A 17,073-nucleotide genomic window follows, 5' to 3' on the forward strand; every position below is an offset into this window, starting at 1 on the left:
AATAGATGAAGAGGGAGCTAAAACATATGCTGTCCAAAATATCTTGTTTAGATTAAAGCGATTGTTCACCTCAAAATGAAAATTTGCTCTTAATTTTGCTTTTTTTCTTGAGTAGAACAGATTTTTAGCTGAAACTGTGGTCCTTGTAGATTCACAAAATGCTAGTCAGCAGCTGCCATCACTTTGAGAGTCAAAAAAGCATATACAGGCAACACTAAATGAATACCCATGGCTCCTGATGATATATGAAGGTCTTATGAAGTGAAACGACTGGTCTGTGCAGGAAACTGGTCATTATTTACAGCATCATTACCTGTAATCCAGAGCCTCAGGCAAACGGTCCGGAGTGATGTCTGGTTCACCAAATCAAACTTAATCGTCTGAAACAGTTTGCAGCTCGAGCAGCACAGATCTACAAGTTAATCAATCAAAACTCACTTTTGGATGTTCATGACAGTCACTCGGAACTCAAAATAGCAGCGTATCTGATCCCATGATTAATGAACTGATTCAGCACTCCAGTTCCTCCAACAGCCACTGAACTGAGGAAACAGTTCGACTCGGACCGAAGACCAATGAGCCGCTGATAATGAGCATGTGTGAACCGAGAGCGTGAATGAAGGGTTGAAATGAAGTTTTTTTTTTTTTATGGTTTCTCATTACGTTAAAAGGTGATCTGATGAAAACAGGTTTATTCACTTCATATTAGTGCTGTCAAATGATTAATTGCATCCAAAATAAAAGTTTTTGTTTACATAATATGTGTGTGTACTGCGTATATTTATTATGTATATATAAATACACACACATGCATGTATATATTTAAGAAAAATGTTATATTTTATATATATATATACAGTATATATATATATATATATATATATATATATATATATATGAATATAAATATAAACGTAAATATTTTCAAAATATATAGTGTATGTGTGTGTTTTTATATATACAAAATAAATATACACAGTATACACACATATATTGTGTAAACAAAAACTTTTATTTTTGATGCGATTAATCGCTTGACAGCACTACTTCATATGCTTTAGACATGCAAGACATCCACATTTCTGAAGACTATATTTACTTATTTTTGAATGAATAAATTGATACCTTTTCAGTGGGAAACTTTTTTCATCTCTAAAGCACCGCACATGTTGCTTGCCTCCTCTGTCTGACAGGACATTTGAGGTCTTGGAGTCTCTACTAATGAGCCGATGGCCAGAGTAAAGTGTGTTTGAATAAAGAGACATGCAAAAATGTGCAGTGTTGAGAGGCTTGGCTTCGGGAACATGGTAGAGAACCACTGATATAAAGAAGCATACAATTACAGTGTAACCAACTCAAGAACCTTATAGAGCCGAAAGGGTTTGTGGTTCTTGAAGAATGCGATGGTAGTAAAAAAGATCCCCAAACTGTTGAGCATTTTCTCACATCAGTGGCATGTGTGACAACAGGCTTCAGCAGCAGATTTGTCCCGCGTACAAGAGTCAAGCACAGAGACGGCGCAGCAGCTTGTGTCGTCACGCTGAGAGCTGTTTAATTCTGCTCTCTAAAAACTACTTGTCTTCCCGAACGTGAGCTAACAGTCTTCAGAAGCATTGCTCCTCAACCTCTCACCGCCCCGTAGAGCAAGAGCAGCAGTAAACACTTTCTTTTCCATTCGAAGCAACTCTAATGTGAAGTTTATACGCCAGGCTTCACGTCTGCGGTGCGGTGACACTTTCATTTTGCGAGCTGAATGATATGACCCCTAGCTCGGCACAATGTAGGCTTCAGTAATGCTTGACAAAACTGAAGGGAGGAGAGAACGGTTGAGCTTTCCACTTCACGTCACTCTCGCAGTCGGTCAGGAGCAGTCGCCCTGTCTCTAGTCCTCTATCTCAGTTGTTATTTGCACTTCTTCAGTAGTTGAAGTGATATATTGAAGTAGAATGGAGACAGTTTCAGAGCAACGACTGTCTTTTTGACCCAAATTGGTATTGTAGGACTGTCTCGCCTCGAAGGAAGGTTTAAATGCTTCCCATTATAGTTGAGGTAGTAGGGTTTGGGTTTGAGCGTGTGATGTAAGCTTGTATCCTGTGAAGCATTTTATCATGGTACAAAACTGCTAATATGAACCAGAGTGATCACTGAATGATCACTATATTTGTTAGCCTTGGTATTTATATGGTCCTTCAAGGTACTCCTTGTGAAAAAAAAGAAGTGCCCTTAATCATATTGAATGCACACTTGTACTTCAAATCTTACAAGTATATTTAAAAAATATATATATATATTAACAAAAGGCCACTTGAAATAAAGAGAGCACACTTTCATGACTCATCACTTTTCATGACTGATGTCTTGACTTACATGCAGTACTAAAGCACATGTAGAGTACTTGAGTGAAAATTCAACTGTAGTGTGTTATTTCATATTACATTTAACATAAATTTATTTTAAAATATTTTATTTCTATTAAAATATACTAAATATATATATGTTGCTGTGTAATTACAAATAAATGTGTAATTTGTGTAATGTGTAATAATAACAAATATATCAACGTTTCAATATAAATTGCATTAAGTTTTTACCATAAATGCTTTTCAGTACATTTGGTAGTACACGTTAACCATATTTCAAAGACAACAGAATTATGAAATTATATATAAAGGTGTACTTAAAACCTACTTATGTGGGTCGTAAAAGTGTTCTTCAGTTCAACTAATTTCATTTAATATAAATTTAAACTATAATACATTTTCATGTAATTGCAAATAACACGCAAGTGTCTGAAAACATTACATTTGGTTCACACAAGTATAAAGTACATTATTTTCATAATAAGTACTTTAAAAAAATATATACATGCTGAGGTGTACTCAAGAGACATCAATGGATACAATGGTACTTCCATGGTAAATGTCAATTATTACCATGACAAAAAAAAAAAAAGATAAGGTACTATATTCAGCTTAGGTAACACCCATGGGTCAGTAGGAAGACAGTTTTGGGACACATCCCGACACCTTTGACACTATTTTCTGTGTACAATGATTTAAGGAGCACTAATTATCATCTCGAATACTATTAGAATAGATGGTTGGGATGTAACAATAGTTTTGTCATGCATTAATGTGAAAATCGTCTTTTTAACATCTTTGACTTGACTTTGAACTAGCAATGAGTGAAATATGGTCTTCGTAAAGGTTTCATAAATGACCACTATTGATATCCTACTCATACAATATTTATTGTGTTAATAGTAAAATGTATTATTATTTATAGGATCTGGATCTAAATACTGAGTGGTCAGCTATTTTCTGTCAGTAGCACCATAACACTTTTCAAAGTATGTTAATGTTAATGGAGTTGTTTATCGACCTTCATGCAGTAAAACCACTATTCATGCAGTTTCACTTGATAGCATTTTAATTACAGATAGTGATGTATCCATTATTAATAGAAATAGTAATGTGGACGCTGTGGGCTTTGTGTTTGTGTTGTCATCTTGATTCACAGTTAACAGCACTTGTAATGACAAAAACCCAGTATATTTTAAAGTCATTGGAGTTCCCAGCTATGACCTGAATTTGACTCATGTTTCTTCTGAATTCTTTAGATGCAACACCAAAATAATCTGTTTTGTACAGAACGAATACAAATTACAGGAGATGCTTGCTTGCAAATTAGTGTCCCATATGGTATATGAAATAAATGGCATGCAAGTTTGCCAAAATGTCTGTAAATTTGAACATCCCACATGTGTGACACCCAAGATATGTCATAATTTTGATCTTTTCAACCCTTTTCTAAAACTGTAGTGTTGAATGCATTCGTCAGCAATGCAACCCTCTTACACGAGTTGATAAAGGATATATATTCTAATTCTGGTGTACATTGCATTTCCAGAAAAATAAAAAGTTTCTACTTTAGCACCAGAACATCCCATAAGAGTTTGGTGATTATACCTAATGATGAAGAAGGCCACCTTAGTCTTTGTTATATAATGTAGATGTGTGTTTGGGGGAATATGGGAATATCATGAGGGAATAGGCATGCAATATACAGTGCAGCAGTAAAAACAGCCTCATATTCTTCAGCTGGTATGATCACACACAACAATCATTTGATATAACGACTCCCGTGATAAAACAGCCCATAATGTTACACAGCCCCAATCACATTTGACAGTTACCAACAGATACAACAGGCTGAAAGGCTCTTTTGACTTTATTCAAACATAAACCAGCCCAGATGTAAGAAATGCCACTGGACAATTTTCTTTCAGCTGCCAGGTTTAATTCTCCATTCACCAGATGTGTGTTTCCTCATGTCTTGGCACTGAACACAAGTGCTTTCTGCATAACAGCCCTGCCATAAACTTCTTTGGTTCTTTGGTGATTTTTAAGGCTCTATTATTGTGTCATTTAGCAACAATCCTATAAAGTGTCCATCTGTTCCTCTTGGTGTTCTGGAAGCAAACTGCTGTGACTTTTTTGCTGATGCAGTTGTCTATGTTGGCATATGCTGTCATTATTTATGTTCCCCTTGATGCATTAAATAATTCTGCAGTTTTTGCACCTTCAGTTCGGCACAGACTATTTGAAACTCTACAACTTTAAAAACAGACACCTCTGTATAATTGCTACTAAACTACTTTTTTAAGTTATATTTTTGACTCTTTATGTCTTCATTGGATGGGACAGCATAGAGATCAGGAAAGCGTAGGGTGGAGAGAGGGGAACGGGATCAGCAGCTGTATTACATATCAGAGCGCTGCTCATGAAGGTTTTTGGCTCCAACTTAAACTACTTATTTAAATATAGCCGACAGTTTGTTTCAGAGAAAAAAGAGTGGACTAATAAGTGAGCAAAATTGGTTATGGCTGGCAGAGAGTGTTAGTTAGTATAAATCAAATATAAAGCAAACATATGTTTCTGTCAGCTTCAGGGAGATTCTTTGAAGTTGTTAGCATTTTTTTTTTTCTCTTGTACTGCAAACCAGCCCATATTATTCTACAGGTCAGCTCTGCCGATCTGCTTCTCCACCAATGAACACAGCCACAACAGATTCAAACTTCTGCTAAATTCTGAGAACTAAATTCTAACTTATTCTGGTCTCCTTAGGAACCCATGTTAATACTGGATTAAAAAAGATTTACTGAATTAATTACTAAGAAACTTTTACTACTCTTCACTACTTTTAATACTACGAAGAATAAAAATCAGGGTCAATCTGTAGTGTTGCTGTCTGCCACAACAACAGTAATAAATGGAAGGAATTACTGTAAATGACTTCTTTTAAGCCCCAACAAACCCCCCAAAAAAGAAGGTCCAGGTCTGGTGCCTTAAACATTGCTTGGATTGCAGTGTTTAAGTCAAAATATATCCCAAGAAAAGGTATATATGAGTTCTTATCATTTTCTGGACAAAAAGTTGTATGTAGGATATTGACACCCACCTGTTTTCACAGTAGTAAACTATACTCAAATACCCACTCATTAAACTTTGACAGGTGGGGCGCTGGCAAAAACTGTCATTGTGACGCCAGTCATTGGTTGTGGGTAACACATTACAAGTAACACGCGTTACATGATCAGACTATTCTAGCTTCAAGTAGCTAGTAAAGTGACACATTACTTGTAAATTTACAAGAAAATATCTGTTACTTTTTCAAAGAGCTAACGCAAGTTACTTTGTTTTCCCATTTAATCAGTGATACCTCTCCTGTCCCTACATGTATTAATTCCACTTTTGGTGTGAAAGGGCCTTTACAGTTGCCAAAAATATAACTTTGGGGGTTTTTGTAATTAAAAAAAGGAAGCCCGACCCAGGTGACAAAAGTCATGCAAAAGTAACATAATGCATTACTTTCCATAAAAAGTAACTAAAAGAAACACAATTAGTTACTTTTTTTATTAGGTAGTGCAATATTTTAATACATTCATTTTAAAAGTAGCTTTCCCAAACCCTGCTGATTAAAGCATGGAACAGTGGTAGAACTACAGTAATCTACTACTCAGTGTATCACATACTCTGCAATCTTATTGTGAACTAAATACATGATGTCTAATTCTGTGTCATTTTGGTGTTTATTATCTATTATTAAGTTACATAAGACATGATGTGTAAATGCAATCTTTGTGCACTTCATGAATAACGATATATGTCTGTTTTTCTTGTCTCCTTTGCACAGCGTTCAAAAATAGCAGTGTACGAAAAAATGTGGTCGTACATGAAATCGGCCGAGCCCTCTGTCTTCGCCAAGACCACACCCGACGGGGTGGCACGGGTACGAAAGTCGAAGGGCAAATTCGCCTTTCTTCTCGAATCCACCATGAACGAATACATTGAGCAGAGGAAACCCTGCGACACCATGAAAGTGGGCGGCAATCTGGACTCTAAGGGCTATGGTGTGGCGACCCCCAAAGGCTCAGCATTAAGGTGGGTGGAATAATATAACAATATTCTCCATGTTGTTATAGTATTCCACCTACCCTGATGTCCTGTGTTGTCATTTCCTCCTCCCCTCCCCCCTCCCCTCCCTCCCCCAATCCCAATCCCTATTATGACAAAGAGGTAACGGTATAATGCATTATGAATGTTATTTGATTCACAATGATGCTTCTGATCAGTTCTCTCTTCTTTAAATGTTTGTCTTCTTTTCCAGTTTTTCAACCAGACTTTTATCATTTCGAGACTTATCAGTGGCTAATTTAAGCAATCATTTCACATTTGTGTGTGTGTGTGTGAGTGTGAGTCTGCGTCCCTTCCCGTCTCTCTGCTGTCTTTTTTGTCCTTCGATCTTTCTCTCGCTGTCTCGTGTGGCTGTCCTTCCTGACTGTCGTGTTGTCACTTTTAATTTAACAGTTCAACGGTTTTTCAATTTAGCTTGTAAAAGCTGCGCTGTCATTTGTGACGAATGTTAATTGCATGATGTTTGTTGTTGTTACTTTTCTTCTCAATGACAATGTCCCCATCCCGCACACTTCAGTTTGAAACAGCGTAACCCTCCATGCCACCTTGAATATTTAACACTTTCTTTGCTCTGAGCGTCTCTTACCTTCATATTAGTGAAATTCTTAACCAAATTGTGCTCTTTCAACCATTCTGATTACTGCTATAATTGACTCTCAGTAGTAGTAGCTGACCGTATTCAGTAACGTTACCATTACTACTACTATGCTATTGCAGTAGATTGCTCACAGACCTGTGCATTTTCTTACAAGTTATGTTTTATTGTTTCAAGAAATGCTGTTAACCTGGCAGTTTTAAAACTGAATGAGCAAGGCCTGTTGGACAAATTGAAAAACAAATGGTGGTACGACAAGGGAGAGTGCGGCAGCGGGGGAGGTGACTCCAAGGTCAGCCTCAATGTCACCGAAATCGGGTACCATAGTACAGAGTAATCGGCAAGCCTGTTATTCCTGAACCGAGCCAAAAAAAAAAAAAAAAAACAACCAAAAAGAAAAAAAAATATGCATCCTTTCAGTGACCCCACTTTATTGTGCCACATTATCTGAGAGCTAAACCAGAACCCTGACTTGGCTAACGGAGGAGAGAAAATGACCAGTATGATTTTGTCCTACTGAGGAGAAGTCACTTTGTTTTTTTACACACTTCTTGTTAGAGATGCTGTTTGGTTAGCAGCTGGAGCTGCGCTAGTTCATTAGCAATATTAGCGCTGAGACTGATGAACTGTTCGTGTTTTAGGAATCGGAGAAAACATCCGCCTGGCAGACAGTAAAGAGAGACTCGAGATTGCCTTCTCGCTTTGCTTCTGCTAGGCAGCTGTCCACGGACGGTGACCTAGTCTTCTTAGTTAGTTTTCTTTTTCTCAGGTAGAATAGCAACAACTTTTCACCATTTATTCCAGAAGTCAAAGGGGAAGCGTGTTAAGTCCCGCCAACCAGAGCAGTGTTTTAAGTGTTATACTTTTTTAGAAGTATGAGAGGACAAATCAATGTAACATCCTAAAACTTTAATGTCTGACAGGACTAATCGACAGAGTAGATCAGGACTGGTAAAACACTGACATAACAGTGTGATCTGAGGCTTGAGTGGCTAAGAATAGCACACATACATGAGCATTCTCATCTCCACACAGGATCAGAAATCCATCACTTCATTTGATCCTGGCTATTTGTCCTCCCTCCACGAGGCCGATGTTAACCCACACAGCAGGGTATATGTGGGACGTGTTGGGCCCAGTCCAGCCCTTATTTTGTACTCATGTGGAGGTGAAGATTAACTGATGTGCTACCATTAGACTTTCCAGGTCAATTCACATCATACAGAAGGGCAAAATCACTTTTATATGGAACTGTTCTTGTTGTTTGTTTTGAGAATAATAGTCAAAATGGGGACACACATGATGAGGGCTAACAGTGCTTTTTCATGTGTGTCCCAGACTTAAAAGTGTACAGCATTAAAAGCCTCATTTTCAGGACCTTAAAATTTGCCAAAGTAGAGCACGGATGTAGTTTCTATAATAAATGCAATATAGAGCATGAATTTTCTCGACATGTGAAAGGATTTATGAAACCACTAAAAGCATTTCAATTTAACTGAAATCTCTTGCACTCCACCATAATACTTCAGTCTACATTTGCATAACATTTGGGATTGTAAATGCTAGCTTTTTCTCCACTTAAAATATACTAGATTTTGTTAGTGCTAGAATAGGTTGTTTAATCTAATTTTTTGAGGAATTGGGGAAGATTTTTCATTTGATTTAAAGTCAACATGAAATGGCATTTACATAATGTGACATTTCTGGGTGAAATTTTGTTCGGATTGTTGTTGGATGTTCGATAAGAAAACATTGATGGAAGGTATTTGCAATTTTTGCTATTATAGTTTTTATTAATTAACTAGCATCAAATTACTGCACTGATTATTGCATACTAAGATTTTAGAAATTCTACATCACCCAGAACAGAAAAAGACAACCCAGGTTTATTGAAAAACATGCCTCCAAAAATGTACCTATACATACAATTCACTGCAGTTTCCAGCTGAAATAAACACTAGCAATAAAACACCAACTTTCATTCATTTTCACACAAATTTAGATTATGGGGGAGACTTGTTTTCATGTACAATACTAAGTTCAGTATCAGTTATGACTATTGGTTAGGTTTAGGTTTAGGTTCAGGTTTAGTGTAGGTGGTTCATTAATCACAAATGCGATAGAACTTTAACCTTTTAGCGCCAATCAGCAGACATTTCATTACATCAGCCGTAGTTGTTGCAAAACATTGCCAGACTCATGCTCACCTGTTTTGGATAAAACTGAACATCTTTTAAAGTGTTGCGAAACTGCAAGAAGCAAAGCAATCATAAAAGGTTGCCATAAGCATATTTTTCCAATGAGCCTGGGTTGGAAAAAGGCATAAAAATGCCTACATAGCTGGTACAGCCTTGGTGACATCAATCAAAAGCAAAAACTGTTTCTGAGGAGGAGCAAGTAATTATATTTTGATCAAAGATTACCTTTTTTTTTTTTTTTTTGGAATAGCATGCACTAATGAACTAGAAATGTGTATTCAGCCAGAACATAAGGCCAGTTTTGATTTCATGTTGACTTTAATTGTAATTTCTTTCCATAGTTTCCTATTTCCTGAAAATGGGGCCTCTCTAATAACATCTGTACTAGTTGTTAGGGAGCAGGTTTTTCAGTACAAACAAAAGCATTGTGCCCCCTGCCTGTGGATGAAGGTGAAAGGTTATGTGAGCTTTCATAATCACCTTCTTTGTTCCAGCTCTCTGTTTTTGCAGTTTGCAGTGATTTGAAGCCCCCATTAGTCGACACGCAGTGGATGGGCTAGCTCTAATGATCTAATGCAGCGAGGCTGCAGTGGCGCGTCTGGACCCAGCCGCACAGCCAGCTGTGGAAAAACACAACAAAAAGAGAGAAAAACAGGAGAGAAATCCACATTAAGCCACCTGCGACAAACAGACATCATGAGTCACACAACCCGTTCTCCTCTCGGCCCCTGGCAGCCCGCTGCCATCCTTGCTGCTGATAGGTTTCCCACTCCAGTCGCTCCGAGGATAATTACATTGTTAATCAATGTCTCTCCCCAAGCTAAAAGAAATGTTAGGACCACATAGCTAAATCAGCAGCAGCCATGAGAAATGTAAAGAACATTTAAGCAACTAATTATGTCTAGACGAGTGATGGCACGGCTTTCTATTATAGTCAAAACAAAACAAAATTCCATTTTAGAGGTTTACATTACATTTTAGAAAAATGGCGTTCTCTAGCAACAGACTTAAAGTCAACATGAAATGATAATCGCAACCCATTTGGCATGCAGTTAAATGCGATATTCTTCAAGAAAAAAAGTGAGACTTTATTTCCGTTAACAAGAACTGATTGCATTTCATGGAAAAAATTGTGCAGGATGTACTTTGAGACAGAAACTGCTAGTAAATTTCACAAGTAATTACAGTGTAATTTTGAAGTAGACAGACTAAAACAGTATTTTGTTTTTTTCTGTAAAACATACTCCGGTCATCTTTATTAACTTAATTATTTGCAGTGAAGGACACAAGACATTCAGAGGCAGAGCAAGTTATTGCATTATGATGAAAGATTACAAAAGCAAATATATTTTTTTCTTTGGAGTATTGTGCAGTATTGCTTCTTTTGGAGAGTCTTGCACAATAAGAAATGCATGTATATTATGGAAATGTATTGATTTCGTGTTGACTTTAATGAATAGCATTGCGTTAACTGTATATAATTGAAGAGCACTACCCAAAAATGGCCACCACATCAATCGTTGATCACAGTTTTTCGTTAGCCGCTAATGCTAATGTTATTTACAGTACCCGCAGCTACCGATTAGCGACACTAGCCTTTGATGTAGCGCGACTAGGCACCGGTTCGGTTAACTCCAGCACCCAGGTAACACAGTGTTTTACTTTGCAAATGCTTTGACTCATCTGTGTACGGTCTTGTTTACTTTTGTATGTGTGTTTGCCTGTTTGGTTTCTTTGTACTCTCCGCCTGTAATCCGTTCACAGAGTCCTAACGCCAGCTCTCCTCAGCCTGAGCAAAATACTACTGGTAATTTTCGTTGGTCTGTCAGTCAGTCGAGGGTTCCAGTGGAGATCCACATTCTCAGATGCTCAAATTAACCAAGACGCTTCTCTGCTTTTATAGCCACGCAGGCGATCTCTTCAGAAACCTGCCCGTTCTTCTCTTAACAGTGTATGCCGATTACTCAAAGCGATACGGGTAGGTCCTGGCACACTAGCTTAGCCCTGGTGAATGGAAGGTACTAGTCAGAATGCCTGCCACATGTGTGTTGATAATGGCCAGGAGCCCTGCTTTATCGCTTTGTAAAGTATGAAGTAGTTAAGACTTGAATAACATAAAATAACATAATATAATGTTATTTATGTTATTTCCCACGTGAAGAACTCCTGTAAACCTTGCAGTATTGAAACTCAGTGAACAAGGCATCTTAGCCAAGCTGAAAAACAAATGGTGGTACGATAAGGGTGAATGTGGAACCAAGGACTCGGGAAGTAAGGTCAGTCGCTGCAGGTCTTTTGTACTGATTCCAAAAACTGCATTTTGACATATTGTTCATATGCAAGGAACAAGCCAATAGTCAATATCTTGATTTAACTCATGTATTATAGTAGAAGTAATGACTTGCGGCCACACATAAGGAAACAATAAGGACGTGTGGCCTAGAGTTTTGCACGATTCCCCATCATTTCCAATGCTCAGCTAAGGGGCACTTAGGAGACATATTTTTCTGTTGTTGTTTATTCTAGTAGTTCTTCCAATGAATGCCCCCAAATAAAGCCGTAATGATAAATCGAATGGGGAATTAGTTAAAAGTGCAAATTGATCAAGAGATTAGATTCATTTTTGTATACCAATTGTCTTTCTTGCTTATTTTCACTTGCCTCAATAACCATTATGCTGCAGTTCTTACTCACCAAACTTCGAATTTAAAATTTGATGTATTAGTGTTGTTACTTATTTGTCTTTTTTACGCAAGAAAAAGGCCCGTTCATTTATCGAACCTCCTGTGGCGTTAACCCGCGAACGTCATTTCTCATCGTGACAAATAGTTTCAACACAAGTTTCATTAGATGAGCAAAGGTTGACTAATCTTGTTTATAATGCAAAGGCGATGGTTAATTTGTAGCAACAGACAGAACTGAGCAGCAGTTAAACGGCAGCTGTGTAAAACGAGCTCCATAAGCGGCAAATAGTGTAATACTAATGGACAAATTTTTAATGGACAAGTTTGGGGGGTAAACTGCAGCAGAATGGTTCAGACTGGTTCTTAAATTCAGTACTCTGGTGTAGAAAATATGTCAAAATATGAATTTGAAGGTTAAAGGATGGAAAGGCAGTTGTTTAAAGTAAGGTTATTAAGTCAGAGGTCTGACCTGTACGTAACTGACCAGCTTCCTCAGATACATGAAGAAGCCAATGAGAAGATCAGGTTAGAGAAACCATCTACATTCACCAGTTATGGTCCTAATTTACTCATTTGTCTTTAAATGACATTGAGCTAGAACTTAAGACATAGATGGATATTTTCTCTCCATTGGAATCTAGATTCCTCTGGTAGCAGTAGAAATGTAATTTATAGCCAATAGTCCTGCTTGATAGAACATGTGAGGAGTTGAATAGGATAGTGTGTTTTGTGTCAGGATTGCCACTGCAAGATAAACTAACTATGTCCCTCGCTTCTCTTAGGACAAGACAAGTGCACTGAGCCTGAGCAATGTTGCTGGTGTCTTCTATATTCTGGTTGGTGGACTAGGGCTGGCCATGATGGTGGCTTTGATAGAGTTCTGTTACAAGTCACGTGCAGAAGCCAAACGGTTGAAACTCGAAAAGAATGCCCAAAACTATAAGCCAGCCCCGCCAGCCAACACCCAAAACTTTGCCACGTACCGAGAAGGCTACAACGTGTACGGAACAGAGAGCGTTAAGATCTAACGGTAATGCCTCTACAGTGACTCTGTGTGTGTGTGTGTGTGTGTCAAAGCTGGAGATTGTGCTCGTCATTAATTCCAAATAATCGAATCAATGGAGAAGTGCAGCAGCGTTCCGGCTGATTTTTCCAAATGCTGGCTTGTTTTCAAACGGTTGCATCAGTCAGACTGCGCTACGGCATGCGATGGAAAATAGTCTGGGAAATCCAAGTACTACATGTGTATCATTTGGCCCTGAGAAAATATTTGGGAAAAACCAAACCAATACAGCAGAAATGGGACAGGAACAGACCCGTTATCTAAATTATTGAATTATATAAAATCTGAACATATTTGGACACTTTTTTTCTTCACATTCATCTGTGAATATCTGTGTAACAAATCTTGGTCATATTTCACTCTGAAACCAAGAGAAAATTGTATTCAGAACACAAAGCTAATTTCAGAGATATTAATGTTTTGCATTGCGGCATTATTTTCAGAAGCACTGAAGTAATGAAATTCATCCTGTCCATACAAAATGTTTGGTTTTGATTTATTCCTTAAAAAAAAGCTTAAAATAAATATGCACAGCATACTAGTCAATGTCTCTTGTGTTGACAAAGGCTACATTTATTTGATCAAAAATACAGAAGAAAAAAAAAGGAAATAACATTTCACAATATTACAATGGACTGTTTTTTTTATTTGAATGCATTTTAAAATGTCATTTATTCCTGTGAAGCAAAGCTGAATTTTTCAGCAGCCATTACTCTGATACTACTTCGTATTTCCAATTTGTTGATTTGATGCTCGATGAACACTTTTTTATTATTGCTTTTGAAAACAGTTGTACTTTGTGGAAACCATGATACATTTTTCAAAGTTTTTGCAGTAATGTAGAATTCTTTATTGTCATGTATGCAATTGAATGCATCTTTGCTGAATAAATGTATTTCTTAAAAAAATTTTTTAAATCTAACTGATCCCAAAATTTTGAACAGCATTGTATACTTTAAATACAAATAAATAAATAAATACACCATTTCTTCTATACGCACAACATGTCTTTCTTTAGATTTTGGTGAGAAATATGATCAGGATATGTTCTTGGCAGAATTCTGTTGTAATTCATCAAATAAATACATTATAGATTTTTTACTTACACTATAGCTGAATGTTCCTCTAAACATGTTGCATTTCAAATGTTTAACGATTTAACATTTGACAGCAGCTGAAGAGCTCAGAGGATACATGACAACATGAGGTAGAAACAAACACTATTTTCCCAAGGTGCGATACTTTCTGATGTGTGTGTGTGTGTTTGCAGAGCGGCAGTCTGGCAGCGTGGTGTGACTCCTTACCGAGACGGCTGGATCTTCAGGAGGGTTTGCCGCCCCTCTCGCCCACTCTCTCCATACACATCATCTCCAGCCGACACAGCACGCTCACACAAGACCACGGCCCGCCTGGACCGGCGCAAGAATTGGAATCGATTTCTTCAGTGCCTTATGGAATATTCAGAGTATCAACACCGATGCAAACTCACGGCAGAAGCATCGCATCGCTCCAATCACTCAAACCCACGGAATGCCATCCTCATCACCTCCACCACCATCATCATACCTGTGAAATAAAAACTCCATGGACAGCGAGAAATAAAGCCATCACTTGCAATCTTAGCACACCGAACGAGCCGATCTGACTCGAGACGTCTTCTCTGGACTTTGTGGAACCCGGTGGTCGAGCAAACGCTTGTAATACTGTAAATTTGCTTTCACACTCGTTCAATCGGTGTATTAATTTATCAGATTATGGATCGTTTCAATTCCAGATCAGGATCTTTGTGAGTCGGTCGGGATATGTTGCAGTATATCGTGTGCTTTTCTTTTGTCTGATCTATATTTCTCAGAAGTTCAGAAGCTATAAACCCCATTTGACCTTCACTAATGGTGTTTTCACACGCAAGCTTCAAAAAAAAAAACCAAAAATCGGCACACGATTTCATTCATTCGCACACACAACACACACATGTACTTACAGACATGAACTTCCAAGATTTTGTAGTTATCACAGCATACTGTACAAGAAACTGAAGCTATAAAACGGATCACATTAATGTAGATAAACCGCAATTCACAAAAGGACATGGCTTTTACGATGTAGTATTTGATTACCTCACGGTTTTCCGAATATAATTCGCACATGAAATCAAGCTTTGAGATTTAGTTTTATTTGACGAGCATTATTAGTGTTTGGTGAATTATTTAGCAAACGAGACTAGGATTAATAACATTTACAATAGATTTATAAAAGGAGCTAACGGGAAGCTAGCACATTTACATTTTGCTGTGACATTTTTGTGTTGGAGAGAAGGAAAACAAACTGTGACTCCATGGGACTGAGGGTCTGGCCCGTCCCGTGACCATGGACAGATAGTTTTATAACGAGAAGCTTTTAAAAGACTACAAACGTGGAAAACAAATCTGTACATTTCTAGCGAAGGATTAACAAGCGAGTGACTGAATTCCCAAATTTTCTATCTGCATGCGAAAACTTGTGATTGCCAAGTAAAGCCCTGCGACTTCCGTTAGATTCTAGAGGGTCGGTAGAAAGTGGGTTTCAGCTTTCGTATCTTGACCTGTTCCTAACCTGTAAAACTGCACTTCAGCCCAGAGGACGTGACCGGGCGGCAGGCTGATGTAAGACGTGCATGCGTGGCTGGCGTTCCCCGAGCCCTGATATAGTGAGGCCTTGTACAAAGAATTTTAATACATTTTGTAAATAAAAAAACAAAACTGGATGGAAGCATGTGTGGGGGCTTTTTTATGCACACAATCAATCTGCGATCCTCAAAACACCAATGCAGGTTATTAGAAAGCATCCGCTTTTTAAAGAATGACGCTCTGTACCTACACGACATTTCTTAAAGAGTCAACACCACATGTACAAACTTTACTGTTCTCTCCAAGAAGGAAATGTAATAATATGTTGTTACAAGAAAATGTCTTTTGGTTTTTTTGTAATGAATGAATTAAAAACACAGTCGGATCAAAGTCAACAAGAAGAGCCTTTGCCACCTCTGATGTGTTAAAACAAGCTAATTTCAGGTCGGATAATAGTCTATCCAACAGTTTAGATAACAGAGCTTAATAATGACAGTCTCTGTAATAGACCTGGAAAAGAGGTTGTGATTTAACACTATTAAATCCAATGGCCTTTATCAGCGACTGCACTCAGAACAGAACAGCACAGCCTCGACTTTGTTTCTTAAAAGAAACAATTGTGAACTGTGAGTATATTCACTATAAAATGTATATATTAATTTGAACCAAACTGACCCGATCTCTTGAAAATATTTCCATAGCCTATATATTTAGACAATTAAGCCACACTAAATTTCAGCATAATCATTTAATGTTAGGGACTGTAAGTAACGACAGCTGATGGAATGCAATGGTGATATACAGATAAATGATATCCAGATACAGTTACAATGCCACACACCATAATACATAACGAGATCATACGCAATACAACAACAGAACGCCATTGTTGTTCCACTAGAAGCTGTTGCTTAAAGTATATCAAAAGCGAGTGCTTGTGCAATTGTTCTTTACAGTAAATGGAAAAGAAAAACAGAAGTAAAGGGTTTGTTAGATTTGAATAGATTAGAGTTAATGTGCTGATCTACACTGTGTGAAAAATGACTTCATACATTCACTAAAACCATCCAAACCTTAGCAGATTAAAAGCATCGCAATGTTTAGCCTACATGGTCGTATTCAGTGTTAGGGGTAATGCATTACAAGTAACCAGATTGCTTTTTCAAATAAGTAGCGGCATGCAGTTCCTTTGTTTTTCCATGTATTGACTGACCGCTCTCCTGTCCTCATGTTGAAGTCAGAAACGCAGAGGTGTTGTGATGGTTTCTGTATGTCTAGACTAAACAAGAACATGCATTTACTCATCTCACCTGCACAAAAACAGAAGCAGTATTCCTCAAAAATGAATAAAAACAGTGAAATCCAAACTAAGAATGACCCAAAGTTAAATATGTTAAATAACACAAATGTCCTTTAAGAATTTAATCTCATTTTATGAAGCTATGTCTTTG

General features: G+C 37.6%; 1 protein-coding gene across 4 annotated transcripts in view; it reads left to right on the plus strand.

Annotated features, from left to right (window-relative positions):
- gria3b (glutamate receptor, ionotropic, AMPA 3b) overlaps positions 1-14,992 on the plus strand; it is a 116,658-nt gene extending 101,666 nt beyond the window's left edge. The window contains exons 13-16 of one of the 4 annotated variants that reach the window (XR_009274170.1): positions 6,196-6,443; positions 7,249-7,363; positions 11,431-11,545; positions 12,736-12,874. Coding sequence is in view for 3 of the 4 variants with exons in the window: in XM_058797932.1 (XP_058653915.1) it covers positions 6,196-6,443; positions 7,249-7,363; positions 12,736-12,981 (609 nt within the window). In the remaining variant the exon portion in view is untranslated. Of the gene's footprint in view, positions 1-6,195; positions 6,444-7,248; positions 11,572-12,735; positions 12,984-14,286 lie in introns of those variants that run through there. The other 3 variants (XM_058797932.1, XM_058797933.1, XM_058797935.1) reach the window with 3 other exon arrangements.
- Positions 14,993-17,073: the final 2,081 nt, after the last annotated feature.

The sequence above is a fragment of the Onychostoma macrolepis genome, chromosome 14, assembly GCF_012432095.1.
Source record: "Onychostoma macrolepis isolate SWU-2019 chromosome 14, ASM1243209v1, whole genome shotgun sequence".
NCBI classification, from domain to species: Eukaryota; Metazoa; Chordata; class Actinopteri; order Cypriniformes; family Cyprinidae; genus Onychostoma; species Onychostoma macrolepis.